At 53.0% G+C, this 12,497-nt stretch overlaps 2 protein-coding genes across 4 annotated transcripts in view; one reads left to right on the top strand and one right to left on the bottom strand.

Moving 5' to 3' along the window:
• Nucleotides 1-12,497, bottom strand: part of RPL38 (ribosomal protein L38) — a 797,591-nt gene that overhangs the window by 588,865 nt on the left and 196,229 nt on the right. The window lies entirely within an intron of this gene.
• Nucleotides 1-12,497, top strand: part of SDK2 (sidekick cell adhesion molecule 2) — a 267,076-nt gene that overhangs the window by 149,481 nt on the left and 105,098 nt on the right. For both annotated transcript variants that reach the window (XM_033438412.2, XM_004275434.3), the window contains exon 3: nucleotides 6,557-6,663. In XM_033438412.2, coding sequence (XP_033294303.1) covers nucleotides 6,557-6,663 — 107 coding nt within the window. The remainder of the gene's footprint in view (nucleotides 1-6,556; nucleotides 6,664-12,497) is intronic.

Here is a 12,497-nt window from a genome sequence, read left to right as displayed (position 1 = left end):
TACATTGGTGTGACGAGTACACACGTGTGCATGTGTAAGTTTGTGGGTATGGGTTGCACATGTATGTGTACACATACATATGTGCATGGATGTGTGTGGGGGCTGTGTGTGCATGAATATGTGCATGTGTGTGCACAGGGGTGGGAGTACACACGTGTGCCCATGTGCACATGCACCCTCCCCTCTCAGCTCCCCCCTCACCATGAGCATCGCACGTGCATCTCTGGCGTCTGACTCATTAACGAGGACAACATGAGGAGAGTGTGCCTGTTAGTTCTGGTGTCCGCATCAGCTCCTGACAGCTTTGTGGAATTGAAATATCTTATTTAACGTGAGTAAGAATCATTTTAAATATCAACTGTGACACTCAAGGACTCGAACCAAAAAGGGCGTTGTGCGTTTCCTCGTACGCTGAAGACGCCACGTTTATGAGGCAGTTATTTTCTCCCCTGTGCGTCTTGTGTCTCTAAAACTCCAGTTATCTGTCCCAGCTCCTCCCGGCATTGTTGTCATGCGCCCCCCACCCTGAGCCCAGCCCTTCATCTCGGAGGAGGGGACTGTGCCACCGGGGTCCCGCAGGTTAAATCAGGGCCCCTGTAATGAGCAAAGCAGACAGTGTGGGTTCTTGTGTGTCTCCCTTTCTTTCTACCCTGGCCCCCAAGTCTCTCTCTCCACCACCTGCTCCCTCTGACTGGGGGAAAGCCAAGCTTCTTCCATCCAGGAGATTCTTCACCTTATGAATTTACATTTGCTTGCGTTCGCCTAAGAATTCTGAAAAGATACTCAAGAAACTAACAGTGGTTTCCTCCGTGTGTGTGTGTGTGTGTGTGTGTGTGTGTGTGTGTGTGTGTTGGGAGCTGAGAATGACCAGGAAGCTGTGGGACAGGGATGGAAGAGATTTGTGCTGTGTACTTCTTCTTTTATTCTTTGAATTTTGAGTTCCAGGAATATCTTTCCTATAATAAATCAGTAAATCAGCGGTCCTTTGTGGGGGATCTAGAGGCAGGTGAATCCAGGTGTTCCCATCTCCTGGAGCCACACCCCTGCACCTGTTCTTCATTGCATGGAGGACGAGATGGCAGGTCAGCCAGGACGAGGGTACAAACAGGTGACGGAGAGGTTAGGAGGTCAGGCTGGTGAAGAGAGTTTCCCTGGGACCAAGAGGCCAAGGGGGCAGCCCAGGAAGAAGGATGAGGAAACCGACGGGTGTGGCAGATCCTTCGTGGGTGGCTGGGACGTGTCCACGGGGAAGCCGAAGAGTTTGCCCGGGAATCTGTGGTCCCCTGATGCTTGGAATGGAGCCCTTACCGCATCCTCACATGGGTGGGAACAGGGTCCTGCTCGCCCCCTTCATCTTCCTCTCTGATCCTCCCGACCTCACCCCACTACCTTCCACTCCCCGCCAGTGACTCATATATTTGCTCCCTCGTGTGACAAGCATTTGTGCAGAACCTGCCGTGTGCCAGGACTTAAGTCCAGGACTTACAGCCCGGACATCCATTATAGAAACAACCTAAGTGTCCGTCAATAGATGAATGGATAAAGAAGATGTGGTGTATATATATATATATATATACACATATATACACAATGGAATACTACTCAGCCATAAAAAAGAGTGAAATTTTGCCATTTGCAGCAACATGGATGGACTTGGAGTGCATCATACTAAGTAAAGTCAGAGAAAGACAAATACCGTATGACATCACTTATATGTGGAATCTAAAATATAGTGAATATAACAAAACTAGTGAATATAGACTAGTGAATATAACAAAAAAGAAACAGACTCACAGCTATAGAAAACAGTTGCCCGTGGGAGAGGGAAGGGGGGGAGGGTCAGTATAGGGGTAGAGAAGCGAGAGGCACAAACTATTAGGTGAGAAATAAGCTACAAGGATATATTGTACAACATGGGGGATAGAGCCAATACTTTATAATAACTGTAAATGGAGTATAACCTTTAAAAATTGTGAATCACTATATTGTACACCTGTCATTTATATAATATGGTATATCCACTATACTTCAATTTTTTAAAAAGGTGGCCATTATTGTCCCCATTTTACAGATGAGAAGACTGAGGCTTGCAAGTTTCTATAACTTGACCAGGCCACACCCCTAAGAAAGTGCAGAAGCGAAAATCAAGCTTAATTTTCCCTACATCAGAAGCCTCAGCACACTCTCCAGTACCAGGCTCTGTCTTGGGCGATCACAAGTGCACCCTCCTGCACAGGGCATTTCAGCCATCCCCCTGCCTCTGGAAGGGACCTGGACAGGGCTGGGCTCATCCAGTTTCCTGCCAGGCCAGCAGCCACAGGTGGGTGGGACAGATAGAGCTGTAGGCTAAGTGCGTCCTGAGGGCCCAGGAGGGAGCACTGGGGGGGATACTGAGCTGTCACTGTCATTACCTCAGATGCTTGCATGCTCACAGCGCTGGCTGCGCTGGATTTGCAAACTGAGATGCTGGCCAGCTGCCTCTTCCACCCGCCTGCGAGGCGATCTGGGTGGAGCAAAGCGGGTTTCCCCTGTAGGAAAGGCGGTGGGCAGAAGGGCTACTTTAGATAACAGTTGCCTACAAGCCAAAAATAGTGCTCCCAGGCAGGGAGGAGAACGCCAGAGACAGCCCGGGGAGGGGGGCTGCACCCTGCTCTCTGCCCGGCCAAGGATACTCAGACAAGGATGCCCACCTCCCCACAGTGGGGGCCGAGGGGAGGCCCAGAGCCAGGCCTCCTCTACTGACCTCAGGGTGGGGCAGACCTGCACCCGGCTGGCCTTCCTCGGGGCCCCCGATGGGGCCTGGGGCTTCCTGGCTGAAGCAAATGATCTAGAGCTTTCTGCAGAAATCAACTTTTATTAAAGTTGAAATTTCACCACACATCGCTGACATCAGCAAACAAACCCAGATCTAGAGAGTCCCTGGTGTCTTTTTTGTAACATATCCTGACGTTATATGCTCAAAGTGCATTTTTAAATTTTATTTTTAAAATAAAAACAACATATGCATACGATAAAGAACATTCTGATGGCGTAGAAAGACATAAAATCGAAAAGTAGACGTTTCCCTCCTTCTGCGTTCCTAATACCTCTCCCAAAAGGCAGATCACATGTTTTGGAGTATCCATCCCGAAAACATTTTATGTCCATGCTAGAGGGTATATATGGTTATGCGTATGCAGATATATACAGATATGTACTATTCCAGTTTACCTGCATGGTATCATAACACACTGTTCTTTGACTTTTTTTTTTTTTTTTTTTTTTGGCTCACAAACTCAAAATTCTTTTTATTGGGTCGATTTGCATGATCCTAAACATTAGACTAAGGGCTTGGTAGCCTGTATCAATAAACAACAGCTTATCAAGTGATAAGAATACAGTATCTCTCGTGTCCCTAACCCTCAGCTGTGACACTATTTAGCTTATTTCTCGTGTTTTTAATTTCCATAAACATCGCCGTCTCCAGCTTCGACTTCCTTCCCATGCTTTGTGCATCTTGGAAACTGTCTCATCCCATACAGGTGTTCTTCGTTCGTTCTGTGGCTACGGCATCATGAGTCGATTCAATTCCATTTCTGATGGATGAGACAGAACAGTTTTGAGGGCTGCTTCTGGCTTTTGTTCGTTTGTCTCTGTCATTACAAGCAAAGCCACAGTGAACATCCTCATACTTGTTTTTTGTCACTTTTTTTTTTTTTTGCGGTACGCGGGCCTCTCACTGTTGTGGCCCCTCCCGTTGTGGAGCACAGGCTCCGGACACGCAGGCTCAGTGGCCATGGCTCACGGGCCCAGCCGCTCCGCGGCGTGTGGGATCTTCCCGGACTGGGGCACGAACCCGTGTCCCCTGCATCGGCAGGCGGACTCTCAACCACCGCGCCACCAGGGAAGCCCTTTTGTCACATTTTTGCAAGTACATCTGAAAGACCAGCTCCCTGGAGTACAGCCTCTGGGTCAAAAGACTGGAATATTCTTACTTTGATCGATTCTGCCCCAAAGGCTGGACCAATTTGCACTTTCATCGGCCGATCTGAGGTCAGCCTCCCTACCCCCTCACTCTTGCCATGGGTGTAATCATACAAGAAAATTTTTGGCAATCTGATATGTGCATATTGTCTTGTTTTTTCATTGGACTTTCTTTCACTGTGACAGAGGCCGAGCATCTTTTGTGTTTGGCCATAGCTGTTCATTTTCCTCTCCCTGATGCTTTTTAATAACATCTGATTCCATTTTCAAAGATAGAGAGCTTTTCCAGCCAATCTCTCCTTCCATCTTCCTCTTGGGTCACCCCATCACTTTTAAGACCCAAACAGTTTACCCAAAGCTGTCCCCCCCCCTCCCCCAGGGAGTGATGGGGCAGAGGCAAGAGAGCCTGTGATGGGCTTGAGGACAGAATAGAGGGAGAATAGGAAATTTGCCAGAGCCTGGGTACCCGCTATCTCCCCATCATCACGCCGTGCATAGTAAGGAAGGACAGATAAGAGCTGCAGCCGGTGGCAGAGATAAGAGATTGGACAGCCAGAAGGTTCTGGATATTAATGCAGAGCCAGAGCAGGCTTGGCACACAGCCACCCGTGAGTCTGGGGCTCGTGCAGTCCCAGGTTGGAAGGTGGGGCCCTTTGGGGTAGGATGTCCGTGTTGAACAGGTTAGCAGCTGGCCTTGGAGTCCGAAAGGTTCTTTGGGACCCTGGCCCTGCCTCTTACTGCCTGTGAGACCACAGGCCAATGATGTGATATTTCTGAACCTCAATTTCCTCACCTCTAAAATGGGGAGGGGGAGCTAATAAAAGTATTGCCTCCATAGCATTAGCAGGGAGATTAGGCGAAAGACTCCAATTCAGACCCACGACATTTTGCACGTGTCCACATCAAATGAGAAAAGGGAAGCTAGTGTCGTGGACGCGGCATAAAATTTCAGTTTAAAATGTGTTAAAATTGCTTTGATGCTGAGGTTACGTGTCTTTTTTTGTGATCTCAAAAGTGTCCTTTTTAGATAAAATACTGACCATTTCTGTTCCTTTTTCTCTCCATGCCTGTGTCTTTTTTTAGTTTTATTGGTTGCTTGTTTTCCAGTTTGCCTTTTGGTCGATTGGTCTTAATGGTCTTACTTGGCCATAAGTAAGACAATCTTATGTCTGGCCCCATTTTTTTAAGTGTTACTGGTCCATGATATCCAGTAGTCTGGGAACTGCTGTGTGAAATAAAGAAAGGAATGACGGGAATTCCCTGGTGGTGCAGTGGTTAAGACTCAGCGCTTTCACTGCCAGGGGCCCAGGTTCGATCCCTGGTCAGAGAACTGAGATCCCACAAGCCACGTGGCACAGCCAAAAAAAAAAAGAAAAGAAAAGAAATGAATGAAAAGTACTGAATACAGCGTCTGAAGCATGGGTGGTGCTCAGAAAGTGGTAGTGGTTTCCTCGTTCTGAGATGCTGACGGACACTGTCTAGAACTCACGTTAAAAGAAAACTTGGCAAATCCTACAGATGAGGTTGCTCTGTCCCAGGGTTGGCATAGCCTGGGAGCAGGTGGCAGTAAGCTAGTTCACCAAGTCAGCTGGCAAAACCTAGGACACCCAAGGGCAGGGGAGGTCTCCTAGGCACAAGCCCCTGGGTCCTCAGAGGTCCCTGCCGGGCCATTCACTGCCCGAGGATCAGAAAGGTGATCACGAGATGGGTGCTAGGGGAACTAGCCCCCTCCGTACCAGAGAGCACCCATCACCTGCCGTGTCTCGCTGCCAGAAGTTGCTTGCACTGACCTGCCTGGCCTCCTCCTTTCCTCCCAGCCAGGTTAGTGCCCCACACACCTGCTCTCCCCCTGCCCTCCCCCCAACACCAGATCCTGCAGCACTCGGGCCAGTGACGTGCTCCCAAAGCAGGAGACACCCTAGAGCCTCCTTGGATTCACGCATTCTGGCCCCAGGGCCCACGCGGACAGAAAGCCAACTTGCCCTGCCCAGACGGCTTTGCCCTTTCCCTTCACAGAGCTTCAGTGGAGCTGTCTGCAACTCTAAGCATGGAGTGATGCAAAGCGTTTGGGAAAACGTAAATTTCCCTGCCTCCATTTATTTATTTACTTATTTATTTATTTTAACATCTTTATTGGCGTATAATTGCTTTACAGTGGTGTGTTAGTTTCTGCTTTGTAACAAACCTACATCCATTTAAGTTAACATTTATGGCGTATCCCTGGTCCAGGCTAAAGAAAATGCCCCCACCTTTCTCAGTCATGTAGGTCACAGGCAGGGGAGGACAGTAGCCTCCAACAGACCCAAAACAGTCCTGGGAGGCCTGGTCACGGCCACAGTCAAGGGCTCAGGCACAGCATCTCCCGTCCTTGGGAAAGTGCAGGCTCCTTCCCGGGCAGCTGAGCAAAAGCCTTTGGGAGGAACCTCTTATTAATAAGGACCCTTCTGTGACCCCCATGGTAGAGCCGAGGGCTCCCTGGCACCTTTCATTATGGAAGAGGGTGATGTGGCGACCTCTGCCCTCTGACCCTGGTTTGACCTCTGCATCCCTGGAGCTGCCCGACTTGCTCACTGGCTGTCTCGTCTGCCCCCAGGTACATGATCACCAGCCTGGACCGCACCCACGCCGGCTTCTACCGCTGCATCGTGCGTAACCGGATGGGCGCTCTGCTGCAGCGGCAAACCGAGGTCCAGGTGGCCTGTGAGTACAACGCGGACTTGGGGCGGGTGGGGGGAGGCCGTGAAGCGCGAGAGGATCTGCAGAGTCGTCCCCCATCGGCCACACGCTGGGCAGAGCCAAGTCCCAGCTGTGGCTTTCCACACTCACTGGGTGCTAACGGTGGCCCTTCCCACCATCTGGGAACCAAGGCCCAGAGAGGGGGCAAGAGCTCTCACGGCCACACCGCTGACACGTGACACACATCTGCTGGCTCTGAGTTCAGCACTCTCTGGATGGGACCAGCTGCTTCTGCTTTGAAAAGGAGGCCCTGTCACCTGCTTCAAGGGACTCCTCTGGGTTTGGCCGCCAACTTGGGGGATCTTCGTAATGGCAGACTTCCCGGGGCCCCCCCATGACCCTAACTTTTCCATCCTCCAGCTTGCTCAGCCCTGGAGCAGTAACAGCTTGGGGGTCCCCACGGTCTCAGGAGGCATTGGGAGATGGCTGGTGTGGGCACCATAGCTCTAAGAGGGAGAGGGGACCTGATGAGTCAGGGTTCCTGAAAGGACCAGGCAAGCAGAGGGTAAGGTAACAGACCCTCGCCGAGCCTTTGGGGTAACAGACTTCCTCCACTGCCACCAAGCCCCAAAGGGCTCCCTCAGATGGAGGACAAGAGGGAAGACTCAGAAGAACGCAAGGGCATCTCAGGGACCGGCGCACCAATCCACCCCCTCCCCCTGTGACTCAGTATCCCCTTCCCAGACCTGCCCCCCATTCTAAGATAGCTGCCTTAGAAATGAGCAGAAATGAGCCTCATTATGGGCTGTTTCATTCTGGGATTTTTAGGGGGAGAGGTCCAAGGTTGCACCGTGGGCCACGGGAGTGTGGAACGCCTTAATGAGCCCTGAAGCTTTTTTTAAAAAAAAGGACACCCTCTCATCTGGGGCCCACTGGGGCTTGAGTCAGATTTAGCGCAGGAGAGAGCTTGCTACTTGGAGAGAAGTGAGGGAGAGAAATCGAGAAGAAAACCTCAAGTGAGGGCAAAGAGTGTTCATAATAATTATGGAAAACAACCGTAATCAGAAGTGGAGGACTGATTGTCCCATACATCAGCACTAAAGGCAACTCAGCTCACTCAGAGGAGTGGAAAAGCCCCGAATTAAAATGATGGATCAGGGCCGCTGGCAGCCAGCTGGAGGGCTCCCACAGAGCTCCGTTTAGCCGGTGCCCAGAGTCCAGCGGTGCAGGGGTAGTCGTGGGTCAGCCTGCAGAGAGACTGCTCATGCGTGTGTCTGTGTGCACTCCAGGGTGGGTGTGGGTTCAGGCATGTGTTTGTGCAAATGTGTGTGTCTGGATTGGTCGGCGTCTTTGTTCACCTGTGTGCACGTGAGAACGTGTGTGTGTGTGCCGTTGAAAATACCTTTCAGGACACCAATCAGTCCAGGCTGTCGGGGGAAGCAGGCGAGTGTCTGTTCCAAAGCCTTCGCTCACAGGAGACAATAGAACTTTCTGGAGTTGAAAGCCGCAGAGATGGCATGAGTCTCCCCTGGGCTGGCTCCGCCGATTAGAAAGAGAAAGGGAGAGAAGCAGCGTCTGTGTGGCTGAGATGTTTCTTTCCTTGGCTGTGGTAGGGACCCAGGACCCAGGACTCAGCCCCCTGACCCCTCTCCCACCATCGGCATCTTTCTTTTCGCATGAAGATGCTCCCTGGAAGCCGGATCCTGTCCCCAGACCCGAAGGTACCCTCCTGCCCCCAAGCAGAGGGATGGGTTGTGACCAGGCCCATGTGCAAAGCAAGCGAGCCTGTGCACTGATGGAGGGCAGAGGCCTTTGTGAAGGACTCAGGTGTCCCTGGTATTCCCTGCACGTGGCAGAGAAGGGCTCAGACCGACCTGGGGGTGAAAAGCAGATGGCAGAGACTCGAGCTAGCCAACACCCTAACTGTCTGCCCAGTCACAGACCCTCGAGGTGGGGTCCCCCCCCAACGTACACACACACACACACACACACACACACACACACACACACACACACACACACACACTATGGGCTCTCTGGGTCCTGAGGGTCCTGGACCACTCCAGGTGATGCTGGCCGGAATGACCCCAGGTAGCGGTGACATGCAGGGGGCCTGGCCCAAACCCATGAGGGAGCCTGGGACTCTGCAGTGCTGAGATCCAGTCAGTGTTGGCAGGCTGTGGGGTGCCCATCACCATGACTGGCAGCACAGTTAATGAAGAGGTTAGGGTTTCGTGTTGGACGGACCACATTCGAATCCTAACTCTGCCCTCAGTCACTGTGTGGCTCCAGGGAAGTGACTGACCCTCTCTGAGCCTCACCCAGCTCAGGTTCCTCATCTGTAATGTGCATCTAGTGCTACCTCCCCCTAGGCTTTGCCCTTCCTTGAGCTCGTATCCACCAATGCACCTAGCCAGTGCCTACAGATAACACACTTTGATTCAGTGAGAGTAAATGCTACAATGAATATTCTATATTATCATTTTAAAGAAGGAAGAAACAGGCCGCAGAATGGAATGGCTTCCAGCAAAAGTTGTCCTGGCCAGATGCAGAACAGGGAGCTGCCACTGTCCCCTGGGCCATCGGCCAGCCCGGCCCCTTCCCCTCCACCACCTCTCACAGGGGCATCCCTGCCCTGCTGCTCAGAGCTACCTGTCAGCCTGGGCTCCAGGCACCTTCTGGACACAGTTACAACCATGGTTGTCACCATGTGGCCACCAGGCTACATGGCGTTGCTGTTGCTGAGCTGTGCAGATGTGGTTACAGGCCCCTGGCAGAGAGCACGGGGCACCTCGAAGGGGCCAAAGGGGCGGTGTGGGGAGACCCAGGTCCAGCCCTTCCTGACCACCAGGTGCAGCTCCCTGAGCTGGTACCCAGGGGCCGGTGCCGAGACCCCAGCCTCATCTGCCTCGGGCCACTTTGCAAGCCTGAAGCTGTGTCCTCCAGAGCGTCATCAAGCAGAGAGCGCCCAGTGCAGCCCTTTGGGCCCTAAAGCAAAAGAGTTAGGGGAGCCCTAGAAACTTCTCTGTAACAACTGAGAAAAGCGCTCATCCTAACAGATGGAGGTCTCGCCCAGCCCTGGCGGCCACAGTGGGAGAGAAGGGAAACTCGCTCCCCTTCCCCCATCCCCACCTCATCCCAGCCTGCAGAGTGGAAGCCCCCATCCCCATTTACAGATGAGAAAACCGAGGCTCGGTGTGGCTGAGGGGACTCGCCAGAGTCACAGTTAGGAAGCACCAGAGGCAGGAGCCGAAGGCAGGCAGGAGCCATGACCTGAGCCCACGCCTCCCCACACTGCTGCCTGAGGGCGAGAAGAGAGACATCAAAATGGGGTCCAGCTGCGGGGAGGCCAGTTGCTGCTGGGGCCAGGGGTCAAAGGGAATCAGAGGGACACCCCTGGACTGTAAGAATTCATGTCCAGACAGCCCTGTGAGTAGATGCGGCCCCCAGCTAGGCTGAAGGCCATCTCACGCCACCAGGTGGCCTTGACCCGTCGTCACCCCTTTGCTCTGCTCTCAGCAGGGATGAGCAGATGAAAAATGCTTACAGCTAGCTTCCGGGTTCTTTGTGTGCCAGGGCACGACCCTTGGGAGGACGCGAGGGAGAAACCGTGGATTCTGGCCCCAGTCTAGTCGGCGACTAGCTTAGGGCTCTGGACACGTGGGGAGTAGGGGGCCGGGGTGCAGATAGAGAAGGAAGCACGGCTTCTGTTTCCCTGAAAAGATGTGCACGAGCCCAAGAGCCTTCAGAACAGTCACAATCACAGGTCCAAGGTGGACACCCGCGTCCCTAAGGAGATGCTAGGGAGACGCAGCAGAGCCTCCCCAGCACTCTGCCCTCCGGTGAAATGGTGCAGATCTGCACTCTTTCCTCCGTGGGTCCCTAGGACAGGCCTCAGAGGCAGGAAGGCGTGTCTAGGGAGCCACATCTTGAGATGGGGAAGTTGCGGCTCAGAAAGGTCAGAGGAGGGACTTCCCTGGCGGTCCAGTGGTTAAGGCTCTGTGCTTCCAATGCAGGGGGCCCAGGTTCGATCCCTGGTATGGGAACTAAGATCCCACATGCCTCGTGGTACTGCCCCAAAAAAAAAAGACAGGGGCTCTTAAAAGAAAGGTCAGAGGACAACCCAAGTTCCCACAGCCAGGATTTCTACCATCTCCTTTCTCCTGCCTTGCCACCAGCAGCTGTAGAGTGGGGCCATGGACCCAGCCATGGACCCTGAGTTCACATCCCCCTCGCCTCTCCCTAGCTGTGTGACCTTGGGCAAATTACTTAACTTCTGTGTGCTTTTGCTTCCTCATGTGTAAAAAGGAATGTTAATATTAGTACCTACCTGGCCGGGTGGTCACAGTACGTAATCAGTCAGTGCACACGAACCATCAGAAATGGCGCCCAGCCCAGGGAACGCTCGGGGTGGCAGAGTGTACACGTCTTCTCTCCGCCAGGCCAACCAGGGAAGGTGTCCTGGAATAAACATTCACAGCCTCTCTCATCCTGCCTTCGGAGGTATGGTCCTAGCCACCACCTCTGCTCTCCAGGGGTGAGGCAAGTGAGGCAAGGAGGACGCAGAATTTAAGGAGGCACTCCCTCTCATGGGACTCACCGTGCACCTGCAGGACCCTGACAGTGGGTACCTCCTTAAATCTTTCCCCTTCCTCACCCATCCCGGTCCTGGGCCTCTCCCAGATTTGTGCCCCGCAGACCTCCTGCATCTGTCTGTCCCTCCGTCTGTTTCTTTTACACAGACACACAGATGCTCACAGTTCTGAGGATGGATGGGGTACGGCTGCTTCTCCAAACCCCTCACCTTCCCTCCTTGGCTGTTTCTGCTTCCCGGGGTGGGAGGGTTTTGTCCTGGGGTTTCAAGCAGCCGGTTCCACAGGGACTGGATCAGGCCGGGCCAGGCAGGCCCCACCCCTGGCTCTCATCCCCCTTCCCGAAGAGGGGCTGTGAATTGGGTTCTAATGAGAAATTAATAAGGCAGCTGTGCTAACCACTAATGATAATAGCGAAGTCATTCCAAAAAGATTCTTTACGTGCTTTTTTATTTTAATAAGTTTATTTATTTATTTTTGGCTGCGTTGGGTCTTCGTTGCTGCGTGCGGCCTTTCTCTAGTTGTGGCGAGTGGGGGCTACTCTTCGTCGCGGTGCGCGGGCTTCTCATTGTGGTGGCTTCTCTTGTTGCGGAGCATGGGCTCCAGGCACGTGGGCTTCAGTAGTTGTGGCACGCAGGCTCAGTAGTTGTGGCTCATTGGCTCTAGAGCGCACGCTAAGTAGTTGTGGCGCACGGGCTTAGTTGCTCTGCGGCATGTGGGATCTTCCCAGACCAGGGCTCGAACCCGTGTCCCCGGCATTGGCAGGTGGATTCTTAACCACTGCGCCACCAGGGAAGTCCCCTCTTTACATGTTTTTAATTACAGCAATTAAGGGAAGTCAGTAAAATACTCACCCACCTCCCCAGCTCCCTTCCTGACCCCACCTCGAGTCTCTGTTGTTACGAAGTCGCCATAAATTTCTGACATGTGGACTGAATGGCTGAGAGGGTTGGGCACGCCTTCCGGAGTCGGCATCCGGATCCTGTGGGCACCTCTTTGTCCTCCTCGCCTGAGCAACATCCCTGACCCCATCCCAGCCCTCACCAGGTGGGCGGATGGCTCAGACTTGGAACCCCCAGCCCCAGCAGTAAGCCCACCCACACTTCAGAGGGCCAAGAGCCCCTGCTCCACTGGGGAGCCTGGCCTGCCCCCCGTTCTACTGGGCAGCTTGGCAGCCACCTGTACAAAAGGAGAGCTGAGGGCATCAGACCCATTGTCACGTGGGCTGGAGTTCGTGTCCAGAGTGCCACCAATGGGCCCGTTTTT

This window comes from Orcinus orca, chromosome 19 (assembly GCF_937001465.1).
Source record: "Orcinus orca chromosome 19, mOrcOrc1.1, whole genome shotgun sequence".
Lineage (NCBI taxonomy): Eukaryota > Metazoa > Chordata > Mammalia > Artiodactyla > Delphinidae > Orcinus > Orcinus orca.
This window is presented reverse-complemented; position numbering and strand designations above follow the sequence as displayed.